The following is a 17,331-nucleotide window of genomic DNA, read 5'->3' as shown; positions in this document are numbered from 1 at the left end:
AATCTTTCATGGTTAGTGCTTCTTAGAGCTGCATTCCTAGGTAGCAACTTAGAACGCAGGTTTTTAAATCTTTTCCTGGTATTTTCAGTGACAGGCAGCTTCTACCCCCAGCGTGGAGTGATGGTGGGTTGGAGAGAGATTTGTAGTCTATGCTCTGCCTTCTGTTCACATTCTTAGAGGCTTTCTCTGTAGAGTGCACATTCCCGTGGAGCCTCTTTGTGTCGACTCTGTCCTCTGAGACTGTCATCTGGCCCCAGTGGGAGTGGCGCCTAAGGGTTTTATTTACTTATGACAGTTATTGAAAATGTTCTTTTGCTCATGGTGGGCACAGAAGGCATGAGCATATTCATGCTGGTACCGAGTGCTGCGCGGGAGTCAGTAACCGCTTTCAGAGCTCATCTCACAAGGCCTCCTTGCATTTTGGGGGTGACAATTAAGTAACATGGGTTAGCCACATTTTATTTATTGCTGGATATCTGGGGTGGCGTCTGGACTCTCAGAGTTCATTGGGTAAAGTGCTCAGCACAGTAACTGGCACAGGAGCACTCATAAAGATGACTACACCCCCTTCCTCTCCCTCCTCCATCATCATCAACTTCTGAGCCGAACATGTCTTAGTTTTGGGGGATTACTTACAATTTGAACACTGAAGTCTCCATAGTAGGTCATAACTTTTCCATGTGGTTGAATATGTCCATCTGCAAACCACCTGATTATAAATGTCTCATTGTACATACCTTGGTTTTCTTCCCTGTCAGGCTACAGCCAGATGCTAGGAAAATATTTCTTTGGTAGGACTTTGGAATTCCATATTTATTACTAGAGCTCTTCAAGACTTTTCTTTTGCCCTGACTGGTGTGGCTCAGTTGGGCATCATCCTGCAAACTGAAAAGTTGCCAGTTCGATTCCTGGTCAGGGGACATGCCTGGGCTGCAGGCTAAGTCACGGGTTGGGTGCGCGTGAGAGGCAACTGATCAATGTTTCTCTCCTTGTCTTTCTCCCTCCCTTCCCCTCTCTCTAAAAATAAATAAAATCTTTTTTTAAAAAAAGAAAAAAGTAAATAAAATGTAGCCTAACTTTGTTACTCAATTGTTAACCAAAAAATGCAAGGGGGTCTTGTGAGAAGAGCTCTGAGCTGGTTACTGACTTCTGTTCAGTATTTGGTACCAGTGAGTCCTTGTATTGCCAAGCTTGCTATAATAATGATGGTTATTCATTTTTAGACAATAGGGCCAGTGATAGGCTGCTTAAATGTCAAACACAGGGAATAGTAAACATTTGTTGCAGACAATGCCTAGAAATTGATCTAATAGGCAAGCCTTAATAACAGCTAAAATTTGTGGGGATAGTTGAAAAAGTTTAAATTTTTGGCGTCAGATAGACCAGGTTTGAAAACAAGGAACATGATATGAACAAGTAATTTAACTTCTGTGGGCCTTAATTTGCTTACCCATGAAATAGAATAATGCTAAGCTTTCTGGGTGTTATAAGATTTAAACAAAAGGGAGCTAATTTTTCCAGCATTATGTCTATCATATTACATGCTACCCGCAAGCATTTTTAGAGACTATTATTTCTTCACTTTCTAAAATTCAGGACAACATTGATTATCAATGCCCCATTTATTTGGTAAAAGCTCTTGGCAGGAAAAAAAAAAAAAAAAACCTGGGAAAACCACATTTAACAAACCCATCCAAGGCAAGAATGAAAAAAAATTACATTTAGAGTTGAGAAATATGATATTATTCATGACTATCCCATATTGTAATTGTTAACTAACCTTTCGGGATATTGCTCCACTATCCATAAATAATAGCTTATCCACTTGGTGATCATTATGACCTATTTATAGCATTTTCGCTTTGCTGTGACCATCAGACTCATTTCCTAAGTTCATGCTATTCCAGTTGGTTTGTGACTGAAACACCTTCAATAGCGATGACAATGAGACGGTGACAGAGTGTGCTGAGAAAGGCACCTCAGGGAATAAAACAGAAAGACAAATCCAAAGAACTGAGAGGTGCCATTGAAAGAAATGAGAAGGGAAATCAAGACTGAAATAAGACCATTGCAGAAACAATATAAGAATACCAAATGTGGAGAATGAACTGAGAAAAAGCAGTAATGTACCTTGTGATTTTATGATCTTTTTCAAGACTGCAGATGAGGGCATGGGAGAGGGTGAGGGGTGGGCAGAGCTGCAGACTGCCTGCCTGGGAAGGCGGAGCACATGGCCTGGTGGCTGAGGTTGTCGTTGCCAGAATGAAGTATCCTGGATCACAGCAAAGGGTGGGAAGAAAATGACTTCTTTGTATTTTCACTTTCAGTAGTGTCTGTCGTCCTCTTCACCCTTTCAAGTAAAGGTGGGGGAAGTCGGAGCAGGGACCCAGGCCCTTCTGAGGAAACAACCTAGCAAATGTGAGCCAGGCTTTAGCTCTGAACTCCATCCTTCTGGAAACCAGGTGTTTATACTTATGGGAACTAGACCAAAAGAGCAGAAACTCAGGGTTGCCTGCTCCATACAGGAGAAACTTGCCAAATAAGTTATTTCAGAAAAGTCACCTTAAGTGATTTCAGACACTTGACATGCGGGAGTGATGTTACCCAAGGAACGTGGAACACTGAACTCCTCAGAACAAACTCTGGAACAGAAACATTAGCCTTCTGCCCTAGATGGGAATAATCCCAGTACTTCTGGTTTCCTTTTTCTGTTCTTCACAACATCTTTTGCATATTTTCTCCTCTTGATACACCTCAGAACTGTCCCCATCAGCTCTTCCAGCAGGTGACCTTGTCTTCTTTTTAGAGTAAATGAAAGTTGCTTAGACAGAAACTTCCTTGACTTCCTGCTATCAAAATGACAAATCGCATATCTGTACCAATTTTTTCTCTTCCCTATTATTGCATCAAAAGGGGTGACCCTCTACTTTACCTTAAGTAAATCCCGCCATCTGTGCTTAGGCCCATCGCTCCTGTCCTCCTATGGACCTTGTAACAGGATTAAATTCTCTTTTTCCTGTCCCTTAAATTTCCCTTTCCACTAATTCTTAGCACTTACACATACTCAGTGTCAACTCAGAAGTCTGTAACAGGTATCTGGAAGCAAACTCAGCATTTCCCCTTGTATGTCTTAGACATCTCTAATTCAGCAAGTCCAAGAGTGAACTCATCCCTTGCCTCACTTGAACTTCCAATTTTGCAATCTCAGAGGAATCGCTCTGTAATCAACCAGATGTCTAGCTAGAAATCTGGAAGTTATCCCTGATTCATCCTTTCTGATAAACCCCCATAGCAAACACATCGGAAAATCTGGTTGGCTCTAACTTCAAAATGTATTCAATAACCAGCCATTCCTCCCCATTTCCATTGGCACACGCTGGCTGAGATAACCATCCTGTCTTGCCCAAATGGCTTTAATTGACTACTAACTGGTTTCCCCATCATTAGTGCAGATCTTTACTACCCTCTTTCCACACTGCAGCTAGAGGGATCTTTTAAAAAATTCAAATATGATCATGCCACTCTTCTTACATTTAAAACAATGGTTTCCCATTGTGCTTCAGATAAACTCCAGATTCCTTAACATAGCTTACAGTGCTGTTCGTGAGCTACTCATACTGACTTTTTAGTCTCATTTCTTGCCACATTCAATACTTCCATCATTCTAAATGTCTTTAAACTTTTCTTAATTGCCATCTTCCCACCCACTCTTTGCCTAGCTTAAACTTCTTTGGCTTCTAGACTAAATTAGTGCCCTGCCTCTTCATAGGATTGTTATTGTAATTACTTGCTTAATTCTTTGCTGAGGTATAGGGGCAAGAATTGTGTCTGCCTTGCTCACCAACTTAGCCTTCTTCCTGCTCACCCCCAACCTCTTCTGCTAGCTGCTTTAGTACCTTGCTTAGTAACAGGTGCTTAATAGAATCACAGTAAGTATTGTCAAATTAATTACCTTTCAGTGTTTTGTTATTATTTCTCTGAACTCAATAATCTTGATTCTTCTATGGAGTCTCAGAAATATAATTAGAAAACTTTTTAAATTGCATGTCTGTGATTAGAAAGAGGAATTAAGCTTGAATGCTGTCAGAACAACAAATGCTATGACACCTTAGTTATTAATCCCTAAGGATTTAGGCATTTAGAGAAATCCCCTTGTCTCCATTTGTAGGTCATATGAATGTCAAGACACATAGGTGGTCATTTACGTATAAAGGCAATATCTGCCAATAGGGGAAGTCTTCAAGGGTTTTAGCTTGTTTGTTTTCTTGGAACAGTGATAATGCTACAGACAAGACAATCTTGGGTAGTCCCTCTGTGACCAATATCATTTCAAGACCATTTGTTAAATACTTATTAGATATAACATTCCACCTTATAAATTCTGCAACACCAGAGCCAGGAGGAACCTTTGCTGTCATCTTGGCATGCTTCCTAGACACTGTCTGGGAATTTAGTCTGCAGCATCCCTGACAGTCACTACCTTACTTTGGCTGGAGAACTTTCAGGAACGGCATTCCATTGCCGATGAAGCCACCTGCCCCACTACTGCATGCTCTGTTTTTTTCTTCTATCTCCTTTTCCCTTCTCTAAACTAACATCTCTCTTCCTGCCACTTCAACACATTAATCCTCTACCACAACATAAGTCCTAGACTTCAAAGCCTTTAAATATTGGAAAGGAAGAGATGGTGTAGGCAAAGGGAGACACCTTACCTGAGCACACAGTGTTGTGCAGGCGACCTGGCAGGTGCATTTTATGTGCTACCTCACTAACTCCTTAAACAATCTAGTACAGTAAGCTGCATTAATAACATTTTACACAGACGTAAGTAAGACTTTCCCCATTTGGCAATCTTAATGCTGAAATCCAATTTTTTAGAGCTCTAAACATTCTGAGTCAAGAGCCTGGGTTGCTAATTTATATCTGTTAATAGATAGTTGCATGGAGTTGGCACCTTTTCAGTATTTCTGAAATTGGGAGCACAGTTCTTATTGTCCTAGACACCCTTAAAAGGATTTTTTTTTTTTTGTTTGGAAGATAGAGGCTTAACCAGTCATGTCAATAAAAGTCTCTTTGCTGCATGAAACATCACAGCCTTTGGAAATCACAACCAACAGAACTCTATTGCCCTTTTGAAGTGAGAATGTCTTTATTAGAAATGATTTAAACCCTGGGGAAATTTTGGCTTATTGTATCCTTTGCAGACTTGTGAGAAAAAGTCTATGCTGAGGAGCAATAATTTTCATTGCCGCCAGAGAGCTCCTATCAACACTAAAGCAAGTCCTGCACCATTGGGAGACTAAACAACCTGGACTAAAATAACATTGACATTCACGTTGAGACAGTCAGGAGTGATTTAGAGTCAGAGGTTTGAGGATCCCCACAACAAACCATTTTAGAGATTTACTAACAGCCCAAGGTCAGTGTTTGGAAATTCTTAATCAGCAACCCACTGATATAAGTCTATTTGGACTAAAATAATATTTTATACTAAGCATATACATTTGGGCTTTGCAACGTGTAGGCTTTTAATAGACTGAATTTTTTAAAAAATTGCTTGACTTTTAAAATATCAAGTCACGAAGTAACTATTTTGAATGTTTCCTCATTTAATTAATTTTCTGGTAAGGTTCAGACAAAAATCTCAAAAACCACTTATAATTCAAGGTTTGTGGAAGTGCTTTAACACAAGGTGGATTCTTTTGGGTTTCTATTATTTAACTCGGTCTGGGTATTTTTTTTTTCTGTTCTTTTATCAGGTTCTCCAAAGTATTTACTACGTAAGTTGGATAAGCCAGTACTGCAGACTACGTTCCCAATGCGACTTCCAATGGTGACAACGGCCCTTAAAATTGTTACTGACCTGGAAATCTGTGTGGAACCAATAGGTAGGTGTTTCTTTAAACAATTATAGATTATATAAGAAACTCTACAACACAGACATACCTAGAAAAACTCACAGAAACATGTCATGGTATAAACAAGAGTTATCTTTGGATGGTGAGATAATGGGTAACTTTTTTTCCCTTTTCTTTCTTACTGTCTATTTTAAATGATGAGTGTATATTGTTTTTACAGTAAAGAAGCTTTACTTTTGAAAAAGCGGTTATAGAGACTAGTGTCCACGTGCGTGAAATAGGATATCAGGTAAATGTGCAGGCGTCAGGATGCTAAGCAGGGGCACAGATGCAGCCCCTGATCATAGAAACAGAGTGATGGGCTAGCCCAGCCCCCCAGGGCTCCTGTGCTGGCTTCTTTGCAGATCGCTAGTATAACTCCAAATACAGGGGCGGGGTTTGGTGCCGGGCTATTTCTAATCCCTTATGGAAAGGTCAACACCTTCTCCATATATAGCTGGGCTGAGTAATTTGGATTCGACCTGAGAAACTAGTCTAGTTAATCTATGCTATTTGGTTCTAAGAAATACAAGTACTACTCAGCAACAAGAGTTACCAAGATAAAAAATGCCCGTATATACACAGAGGTAGTCAAATTTGTCAGTTGCCCAATCTGGACTTTTAATGGGATTGGCAGGATTTACACTAGAGAAATCAGAGCAGCGCTGCCCCAGAATGCTCCGGAAGAGACATTAAGTTCTTATTATAAGTGCAGGCAGATCCTATTAGGTCCACAGAGCTGGAAGGAACTTCTATCCTGGTGATGTTTATTAAAAGCACATTTAAATGAGTAAAACAAACTAAAAAATAACCTCTCAAAATTTGTAGTACACATTCAAACAAATATATACACATCCACAAACTTTTTCCACTTTTTAAATTAATTTATCTATTCATCCACTCATTCATTAATTTAGCAAATGCTATTTTGAGTATATTCCATGTTAGAGGCAAAATCTTAGGAGTTGAGGAATATACCAGGGGAAAAACACAAAAATCCCTGAGTTCAGGGAGCTTATATTTATAGTATTAGAGACATTTTTAAAAAACCAAACAAATAGGTAAAATATGTAATATTTCAAATGCAGATACGTGTTAAGAAGAAAAACCCAGGAAGTGAGGTAGGGCATACCAACTTGGAGGTGGGTGTGGAGAAAGAGGTGTTGTTTTAAACAGGGTGGCCAGGAAAGGCCTTACTGGTAAGGCAACTTGGTTAAGAAGTGTAAGAGTGGGTTCCAGACAACTTTCATATTCCCCTTTCGCAAATCATTTGAGCAGCAGAAGCAGGAGCATATTGATTTAGTGTTTCTGTTACTGTTATTACACATGTGAAATAACCCTTCTTCTTATGCTCTAAGAGAGGGACCCTCAGCACCAGAATATGGTTCTCACACAGAAATGATACACAGCAAACAAGTTTCCTCTGGAGTTATAGGCCTGGTGAGCAGACTCACTTAAATGCTGCTCTTCAGTGGCCTCATGGAGTTCATGCGACCGTACACTTGGACATCAGGTTTTTTTTTCTGTTCATTCACGTGTTTGCTTACTGATATTGACTATGAGCCCACCAAAAGGCAGAAATGAGACAATGATTTGTTCATTTTATCAGCCCCAGTGCTTAGTCCAGGGCCTTGTACATGTCAAGTATTCAATGATTATTACCGGTTGAATAAATAAATTTCAAGAGGAAAGTAGACATTAACTTCCAAAAGTTCATAAGATGACTCCCCAGCCACGCTGACATACTAAACTGTCCAAAGTGGGTAAAACCATCTTACATCATGATGACCTCTGGTCTTTTCCAAGCCCTATATGGACTTGGCATCAAGAACTCACTCTGTGAAATAAAATGAGAGTGCGTCCCCCAGAAAGATACGTTTAGCATAAGCAGCTCTGAGAGTTTTTTCCGATCTCATTTTCCCCATGACAGTGCTGTACAATGAGACAGACGCCACATTTTTCTTCTATTTCTGTGGCAGTTAATCTGATTTATATCCTTTTTCAGAGATGGTGTGGAAGAGTGATATTTCCATATCAGGTCAGAGGCCAAAATTATGAGATCTTATGATAAGTATACTGGGGCAAATAACAAAAGGGGAAACAGTTGGCTTTATAATATATAGAGTCCTGATTCTAGGCCTTAATAATAATTGCATGATTTTGGACAAGTTGCTGAACTTCTGTGAATCCCATGACCTCATCTGTAAACTGAGAATTATAATTACAACTTCACAGTAATATCATGAAGTTCAAGTTGGATAATATATGTAAAGAATTTGGTATGATGCCTAGTATATAATGTGGGTGTTTAATAGATTGTTAATATTTTTCCTACTAATAATAACAGTGTTGATGGAATATTACTCAGCCATAAAAAAGAATGAAATGTTGCTATTTGTGACAACGTGGTTGGACCTAGAGGGTGTTATGCTAAGTGAAATAAGTCAGACAGAGAAAGACAAATATAAGTGATTTCACTTATATATAGAATCTAAAAAAAAACCACAACAAAATAAATGAACAAATAAAACAGAACCAAACTCATAGATACAGAGACCATTTTTGATGGTTGCCAGATGGGAGGGAGTTTGGGTGAATGGGTGAAAAAGGGAAAGAGATTAAGATGTAAAAATTGCCAGTTATGAAAACAATCATGGGGATGTAGAGTACGGCCAAAAAGAATATAGTCAATACAATTGTAATAACTATGTGTGGTTCTAGAGGGGTACTAGACTTAGGGTGGTCACTCATAAGGTATATAAATGTCTAATCACTATATTGTTCACCTGAAACGAATATAAAATTGTATGTCAACTGTAATAGAAATTTTTTAATTTAAAAAAGGAAAAATATCATAGTGTTACTATTGGAGAACATAGGCAAATAAGTTTTGTTGTTTTTTACCAGTTTTTGAACATTTACATGATCACAGAGGGAAATGGTCATAATATATTTGCACTTTAAAATTTATCTTTCTCTATATACTTTAATAATATTAACCCAAGTAATGCTTATAGTATTCTTAGATATTTTATCACTTATGAACGTGAAGAAATATTTCCAAAAAATTTCAACTGCAAAACGGGATAGTGTTTCATTGAGAATGTCCCTGTGGTCTCAGCGCACCACACATGGTAAGGGACAGCTCAAGAAGCCATCACAGTGGTTGATGCAGTCTCTGTCATCTTGTAGGAAGATACAGTCAATGAAAGCCATTATCTTTTTTGGATAGGAACGTGATGCTTTAATAGGGCCTGAACTCTGGTCTGATTAACTTTCCCTTCTTTTTTTTTTGTTTTTTGTTTTTGTTTTTTTTTTAGAGCTTTGAAGTATAACTCAGGACGGAGGATACCACTAGGAACAAACCTCACCAACCTGCATGATTATGGAGATGGTCTGTCTGATGCTGAAAATGTTTCTAGTTCTTTGACAACGGCTAAATAACCATGGGGTCAAGTGGACTTGGGAAAGCAGCAACATTAGATGAACTGCTGAGCACTTGCATTGAGATGTTTGGTATGATCCTTTTTTCCTCTTCATCTGTCTTGCTACTATCACTTCCTTGTATTCAGAGGCAAGTGTTGCTGTAGAACAGAATTCCATCTTCGTACCTTGGTGTTTAAGGCCTTTTTGATTGACCCCAGTCTGTCTCCCCAGTAGCAGTGCTCTCTGCATTTCCTTCCCTTTACTGCCCACAACTAATGCACTAGCCAGACTGTCCACTTAATGTTTCTGGAACATTCCCTGCACCTTCCTACCTGCATGCCTTTATCATACCCTGAACTTCAGCTTCCCTGAATTGCAGCGTCAGGGTTTCTCTCAGATGACAATGTCCATAAATGCCATTCCTAATCTCCCCGGTCATGAGTGTTCCCTCCACCCTCCCACAGTCCTTTGCAGCTTTCATATGGCACATGGTATGTGCTGCTGTGATCGTTTCTTGGTTTTTGGCTTAGACAAGTGTGGGTTGTGCAATCTGCTGCATTCTATATTTGCATGTATGTGTTATATCTCCCACTACATTATAGACTTCACAGCTAACTGCTTTTGTTATTTATGTATCCAACTCAGCATTTTGGATTATTCCTTGAACACGCAGAGTTACACAGGAGTTGTTTGTTGAACTGATTTTATAGGAAAAGTTAAACTGGAGTAGGGTTGCCACATAAAACACAGGATGTTCAGTTATATTTGAGTTTCAGATAAATCACAGTTTTAGTATGAGTATGTCCTAAGCAATGCATGGAACATACTTATACTGGAAAATTATTTGTTGTTTACCTTAATTCAAATTGAACTAAGGGTCCTATATTTTTATGTGCTGAATTCTGGCAACCTTAATCCAGAAGAAGGGTGAAACCTACCCACCTACCTTTCAAGAAAATGCCAGCAGAAACAGGAGGAAAATGATAATTGAGTCTATGAGAAATTTTGGACGCTAATGTTTCCCTACTGATATTAGAAAAAGAGTAGTACTGTTACCTCCTCACTCCTTACTTTATTTTATTTTATTTTTTAACAGATGACAATGGAGAGCTGAATAATAGTTATTTGCCAAGAATAGTTCTACTGATGCACCGATGGTATTTATCTTCCACTGAATTGGCAGAAAAACTTCTCTGCATATATCTTTTCAACTACTGTGTAATTTTTACAATCATAAATCAAGTTCTGTATTTATGCAGATAGAGTATCTAACCAAACAAATCCAGTAAATTAAAATGAATGAATAATCTTCAGTCAGTTATCCAGCTGTTTTGTAAATATATTTAGATGTCTAGACAAAACATCTGGATGATGGACCAAATAGTTGACTATCCATCTGGATGTTTTGGCTCTACTTGAAAATAACCGCTAGGTTAAAATGTAACAGGAGCCATAGGCTGGGTGTCTCTAACCTATCTTAAACATTTCTGTTCTTAGTACAATAAAAGACTATTTAACATTAATTCAGGGCCTAATTCATTCCTTTTAGAATGGCAAAATGGTGGACCTAGCGGATATGATTTAGACATTTAGAAATGCCAGCCAAAATAATATGATCTGGCTCAGGTACAAACACCACCTAAGTTTTTATATCTTCCTTTTACTGGCAAGACACAAAGAACATTCTAGCAGGTTTGTTATAATTTGTAGATGGATGTTAATTTTAGATTTCCTTCTGACATAAAAGAAGAAAAGTTAGAAACCCCGTTCTCTAAGGGCTTTTAGCAGTTCATCAACGTTGTACATAATGCAGTCCTAAAAGGTGGTTGAAAGCCAAATGACTGAAAATGGAAAATAGTATCACATTTGTAAGAAGGTTTCATTGCCCAATATCTAATGTTTATTATATAATCGCTAATGTTGGCTCCTGCAGTCTCTGCCTGCTTCAAGCCCAGGGGACCCCGCAGTTGACTGAGAAGCTGTACAGGGTAGGGGAGCCTGAGGGGGGCAGGCCCATGGGGTGTCTCTGGGGCCAAGAGGGGCTTCCACCTGCTCACTTCAAGCTTCCTCCACTTTCTACTTCTTCCCTCCATCCTCCCACAGCCACCGGGCAGACGGGGAGAGCAGAGAGGGTAAGGAGACATTCGCCCTAAACAGAGGTCCCTGAAAGTGAGCCAGATCCTGGTTCACAGTGGTTCAGGGACCCCGGGGTCCTCCTACTGAGGGTAGCGCATAGGGAAGGAGGGATGGAATGGACTCAGTCTGGTCCCAGACCTTCTCAAGATCCAAACTCTGTCTAAAGAGTGTGCCCCAAATGCGTTCTCATCATTAGTATGTCTGCCGACAATATGAAACACGAATTAAAGTGGATATTTCGACACAGTAAAGTCGAATATCTGAAAGTACAGACTGTATACCAGTTGAAACTGCCCGTGAATTGACATTTCTTTAGATTTCCCTCCCTTCAGATCATTCGCTACCACATACCCAGAGTGCCTGGCCTATAGCAGGAGCTCAGTAAATATTTGTTGAAAAGAGTGTGAATAAATAGATGAGAATACATTGCAACACACCCTGTGTATTAATATACCGGCAAATGACATTTTCAAATAGTAAAGAATTAAAGTACATACATAAGGCATTAACCCTAAACACAAAACTTTTGGGGGCTGAAATGGTGCTTCTGTGTACTGCTCATTTTAAATGATCTTTAGCTGGTAGTATATTTGTAATTGCAGTTGACAGTCAACACCTGCTAAGTGCTCAGGAAGGTCAAACAAATTTTTTAAGTAGCTTCTCTTCCAGATCAAAACAGGATATCCCAGAGCAGTAAATTTTTTAGTGCTGAAATCATCAGAACCCACTTCTCTCCCCATTTGAACATCCACATATCCCAAAGTCCCCAGTATGGCCCTCTTATTAGGAATTCATCTATACTGGTCAAACAGCTTCAGGTGTCTGCAGGAAACAATGTGCAAGGAGATTTTCTTTAACTAGCGTACGTATCGAAATGCCAGTGGAGAAAGCTGTGATGAATTTCGGTTAAAGATCTGCTACTTCATGAGGTAAATATACTTAATTTAATTTTCTGGTAGTTTCTGTTTCTGGAATGGTTGACACTCTCTTTTCCCCAAGCAACAGACCTGGTTTGACAATAGAACTGTTTCAGATTCCATTTTATTGATTTTGCTCAAGTTGGCCCTCCTCTGTTCTTGGGAGTAGAATTTCTCTTTCTTTGGGACTAGACCTCAGGCAATGGTAAATGGGATTAGGGGGTGAAACCAGCTGTTAGGGTAAATTCTTTTGTTCCACCCTCTCACCGTACACATTTCCACCCACTTGCCCTGAGTTGAAAGTAGTGTTTCCTTCTGGAGAGAGTGGGAATGAGAGGCTCAGTGTGGAAGTGGACGTGGGTCCTTGATTGAAGGGAAAGAGTGAAACTCAATGTGGTGGGTGGGAGATAGGAGATTGCTAACTGGGAGCATGGCCCTGGATTTTTTTGTTCAATTTATCTGTAAAATGATACTGTAACCTCCATAGAGGTCCATCTTAAAATTTGGTTGTCAAAAATATTTGATGCCTTTCAGGTACTGGATTCTGAAATTTCCTGCGGAGTTTAATTTGGACCTTGGGTTGATCCGTATGACTGAAGAATTCCGAGAAGTAGCTAGCCAACTAGGATATGAAAAACACATCAGCCTCATTGACATTTCCAGCATGTAAGAGTGGCTCAAGCTTCTTTCAAACATGATGAGTCTGCTGTTTGGGGGAGGGGATAGTGATGACCCCACTAGACCTCCCTCCATACCATTTCAGAATCAAGGTGGGCTTCTTGAGAAAGTCTTGCTGCAGTGAGCACCATTGCACCTAAGTCCATCTCTCCGAGCTTCAATTCCTTTATTTGTGAACTGGGGATAGCAGCTTTCTCGCAGGGTTATCGTGAGCATCCAGTAAGTACGTAAAATAGTATGTGAAGCCTTTGGCACATAATAGATGCCCAGTATTTATTAAAATCTAGCTAATGTCTCCTACACCATTGCCACTCATAGTGCGGTCTATGGATAGGCAGTGTTGGCATCACCTGGGAGCTCAACAGAAATCTGGACTCTCAGTCTCCACCCTACACCTGCTGAATTGAAAACTGCATTTTAATAAGATCCCCAGATGATTCATATGCTCATTCAAGTTTGAGAAGCCCTGTTCCACAGTGCATCTGAGGTCATCCTGAGGCTGTACAAATGTTGATCATAGTTGTGCCACTAACTAGTTAGCTCAGTTATTAGGAACGTCGTGCTAATTAGGCTAGTGTTTTATATCATCTAGTTAACTTTGCACAGAGAAAACTATTTTATGACCCTAAGTATGGGTTTCCATCTTGCAAATATATGCCCTTGTGTCCTAGGCATTCCTTTTCTAGTTGATTTTTCTATAATAGTACTTTAAGAGTGATTAACAGTGAGTGATCCCGGAGTCATTAGGGATGTTGTTAAAAATACAGATAATTCAGGTTCAGTAAATCAGAATCTCTAGCAGTGAGGTCTGGGCCTCTGTCTTTATGACAGACCTTTCAGATTATCCGTATGTTGCTGAAGTATGAGAACTACCAGTTTCCGGTGGTTCCCATGTGCCTTAAATCACTATCTACATATTGACAAACTTTCAGGTTTATATACCTATCCCGGACCTCTTCCTTCTGATCCAAATCTTACTGGCCACAAGAAACACCAAGTAAGGGATTCTGGATGGATCAGTGCAAACCCACCCTGTCTGGAAAAACAACCTGAAGTTTATGTTCTCTTGGCGATGGGTCAGTGGTTTTCCCTTCAAATATGCAGCACAGGGTGTATATTTTGCACAAGCCCCTGGAGGCAGGCCAAGAGTTACAAAGTCAGTAGGTTAATAACTTCCATTGAGTGAAACAGGCTTTCGGCAAACTGACCAGACTCACTCTTCGTTTATAGACCTTCCTATGATTGGATGAGAAGAGTCACACAGAGGAAAAAAGTATCCAAGAAGGGAAAAGCCTGTCTGCTGTTTGACCATCTGGAGCCCATTGAATTGGCTGAGCACCTCACTTTTCTGGAGCATAAATCTTTTAGAAGGATCTCAGTAAGAAATTTGACATTTATTCTTCCAAGGATAACAAGCACCATGCCAACTTTCCCAAGAGCTGCATTTTCATACTCTGAAGTGTTGGCAGCCTCTGTCACTGTGCTCCATTGGAAAACTGCCCTTAATTCACAGGAACAATCCCTTTCAACCAAAAATAAATATTATCCTGCCTTTATATTATGGCTCAGGAGCTATATTTCTGTCGCTGTATTTTCAATGGCCCCTTTCATACGATTCAAGCATGATTTTCTGAATACGCAGTGGAGGTTTGACCATTTGAGGCTTATTTAGCTCTATTGACTTCTCCCAAGTGAACGTGTTTTGCTAGGCCCTTTGTTTGGAGGAAGAAACGTTTATTTAGGTTGGGATTATGGGTGTAGGTTAAAAATAGGAATTGTAGGCTTTGAGGGGAATCTCAACATCAGAGTGTTTGTTTCCCAGGGATAGAGATCCTGAATGAAACTTTTCTTCCCTGCTGCGTCTTGATAGCATTCCTTCTCTAATCCCTTTTCTTCCTTCTGCCTGTGGTCTCTCACTAGCTACCTACTCACTACCCACTTGTTATGATAGTGTTTCCACAAGGGCTCACAAGCAGCCTTTGTCTTTCCCTCACCAAGCTCTGGGGCTGTCGCTCTTCCTCCCGCTTTTCCAAGATGCCAGGGAATAAATTACATTATTCCTTGCAAAGAAGAAATTGAGGCTAGAAGTCTGGATTTCTGAAAGTAACTCTTTTAACCAAGTAATCCTACTTGGAGAGGTCCTTCCCGGCTCTTACAAGCTGTAAGAGGGAACCCCCTCCATTGTTTATAAGATAGAAGGCTCATATGTATTGGACGACATCCATGCTGACTTCCTGAAAATATGTCTGTTTTACTAAAGACCTGTCTTACTTCCCTTGCTGTTTTTTAAAACAACTTGATAAAATTTGAAATCATTATATTTATATTCATTTCCTCTTTTTTAATGTATGCTGTTGTATCTCAAATGAGCCTGACCATTGGAATCACTAACCGTGGTTCTTCTTCTGGAGGTACCAATCCTTTAGGTCTGGGGTATTCCCAGAAACCACCATTTTAGCCAACGCCCCAGGTGGATATTGCCATCCAGCAATTTAGGTTTCAGTGGAATGTCACTTGGAGTCTTAGCGCTTCCTTGCTCCACCCACGTTGTCTTGTGTAATAAGTGTATGTCTGTGTGTGTTGGGGAGTAAAATGCAACAAAACGACAGGCTAAAGGTACATTTAAACTTTTAAGATGCCATTAAAATGTGAAATGAAGAAATTGTTAGGCTGAGATGAAACAATATGTCACCTCTTTCATGCACCATTCTAATTTTTGATTTTGCAAATACTTCATTATAACTCAGACTCTCTGAACCTTCTTTCACTAGTTCACCGATTACCAAAGCTATGTCATCCATGGATGCCTAGAGAATAACCCAACCTTGGAGAGATCTATTGCTTTATTTAATGGAATCTCTAAGTGGGTCCAGTTGATGGTTCTTAGCAAACCAACCCCTCAGCAAAGGGCAGAAGTCATCACGAAGTTTATCAATGTTGCCAAGGTATGTATTAAACTGGGGTTCTTAAAGTATTTTAGATGTTCATTCCCTCTATTGAGAAAAGTCATTGAAGAAATTTGGGGTTCTTAATATAAAGGACAATTAAACTACTCATAAATGTCTAACGAACAAATACTTCTCTCATGCAGGAAGATTGCTTTTAATTGGCAATATCTAAAAGCACTCAATGTAGCTATTTTTCTGTGAAATGGTTGATACGTTTTCCCAGTTGATTTTATTTGTGCGTCATTTTAAATTGATGTTATTTTTCCTAGGTCCTCCTTGTTGTTAAATTGCATATACATCGAATACATTCAGAAAGGTTGGAATAATTCAAAAATTGTTACAAAGTAGCAATGTTAACTTTTTTTTTTTTTTAAATTGCAGAAGCTCCTTCAGCTCAAAAACTTTAACACCCTGATGGCAGTGGTGGGGGGCCTCAGTCACAGTTCCATTTCACGCCTCAAAGAGACCCACTCTCATCTTTCTTCAGAAGTTACGAAGGTACGGCGGGTCGGATCCTAATCCCAAGTAAAAAATTCATTAGTAAACTGCTTAAGGTTAAGATGCACTTCACAAACGTCACTCAGCGGGGGCGTTTTCTTCTTAGGCAATAGCAGGTGGCACAGAGGAGATAAAGTAGGGAGGGAGTAGACATGCCCCCTGGAAAACAGGTTGGAGGCAGCAGCAGGTGTCCCAGGTAAGAATCCCTTGAATACCACTACATACTGTAGTTGTAAATATTCAACAGGTATGTTTTTGGTGCTTCCTGTGTGATAGGCACTATGATACACATGGGAGGATAAGGTGAATAAGACAGAAATCATTCCTGTCTTCCCCTCCTTGAATGAAGTCCTTGAACACCTGCTCTGTTCATGGCAATGTGTTCAGCTCAGCAGAAGATACAAGGGAAGGAGGAGCATAGGCCTTTTATAGAAATTCCTTAGATTTATCGCTGATTTGTCCAGAATAAATACACATATATTTTTTAAAAAGCAGTCGTTTCCCAAATCAAGCTTTCTGCCATATTTATTTCCAGACAACTATAATAATATTTTTCCTTACTGAACAGAAAGAAATATTGCATCCTTATGAAAAGACTTTCTAGTAAGAGTATACTTTGCTGTATCAGTAAGGACAATTTCACCCATCTTTTAAGACTCTTGAAATTGTTTAAACAATAAGACGATGGATCATCTTCTCATATACCCGGAAGTTCAAAGGCAGGGCTGCTTCAGGTATGGTCTGATCAGAGCTCTGCCTCAGTTGCCCTGCCTTCCTCTGAGTATCAGTTTTTGTTTTGTTTTGTTTCATAAGACTGGTTTCCCTCCCGAC

General features: G+C 39.6%; 1 protein-coding gene across 6 annotated transcripts in view; it reads left to right on the top strand.

Annotated features, from left to right (window-relative positions):
• Positions 1-17,331, top strand: part of RASGRP3 (RAS guanyl releasing protein 3) — an 81,922-nt gene that overhangs the window by 35,014 nt on the left and 29,577 nt on the right. For 5 of the 6 annotated variants that reach the window (XM_054567910.1, XM_054567886.1, XM_054567894.1 and 2 more), the window contains exons 1-5: positions 12,317-12,388; positions 12,911-13,042; positions 14,285-14,432; positions 15,826-15,999; positions 16,384-16,500. In XM_054567910.1, the coding sequence (XP_054423885.1) occupies positions 12,384-12,388; positions 12,911-13,042; positions 14,285-14,432; positions 15,826-15,999; positions 16,384-16,500 (576 nt within the window). In that variant the 5' untranslated portion in view covers positions 12,317-12,383. Of the gene's footprint in view, positions 1-5,759; positions 5,889-9,217; positions 9,414-10,419; positions 10,523-12,316; positions 12,389-12,910; positions 13,043-14,284; positions 14,433-15,825; positions 16,000-16,383; positions 16,501-17,331 lie in introns of those variants that run through there. The other variant, XM_054567918.1, reaches the window with a different exon arrangement.

This window comes from Pteronotus mesoamericanus, unplaced genomic scaffold (assembly GCF_021234165.1).
Source record: "Pteronotus mesoamericanus isolate MK-2021 breed Mesoamerican mustached bat unplaced genomic scaffold, CSHL_Meso_final contig_101, whole genome shotgun sequence".
NCBI classification, from domain to species: Eukaryota; Metazoa; Chordata; class Mammalia; order Chiroptera; family Mormoopidae; genus Pteronotus; species Pteronotus mesoamericanus.
This window is presented reverse-complemented; position numbering and strand designations above follow the sequence as displayed.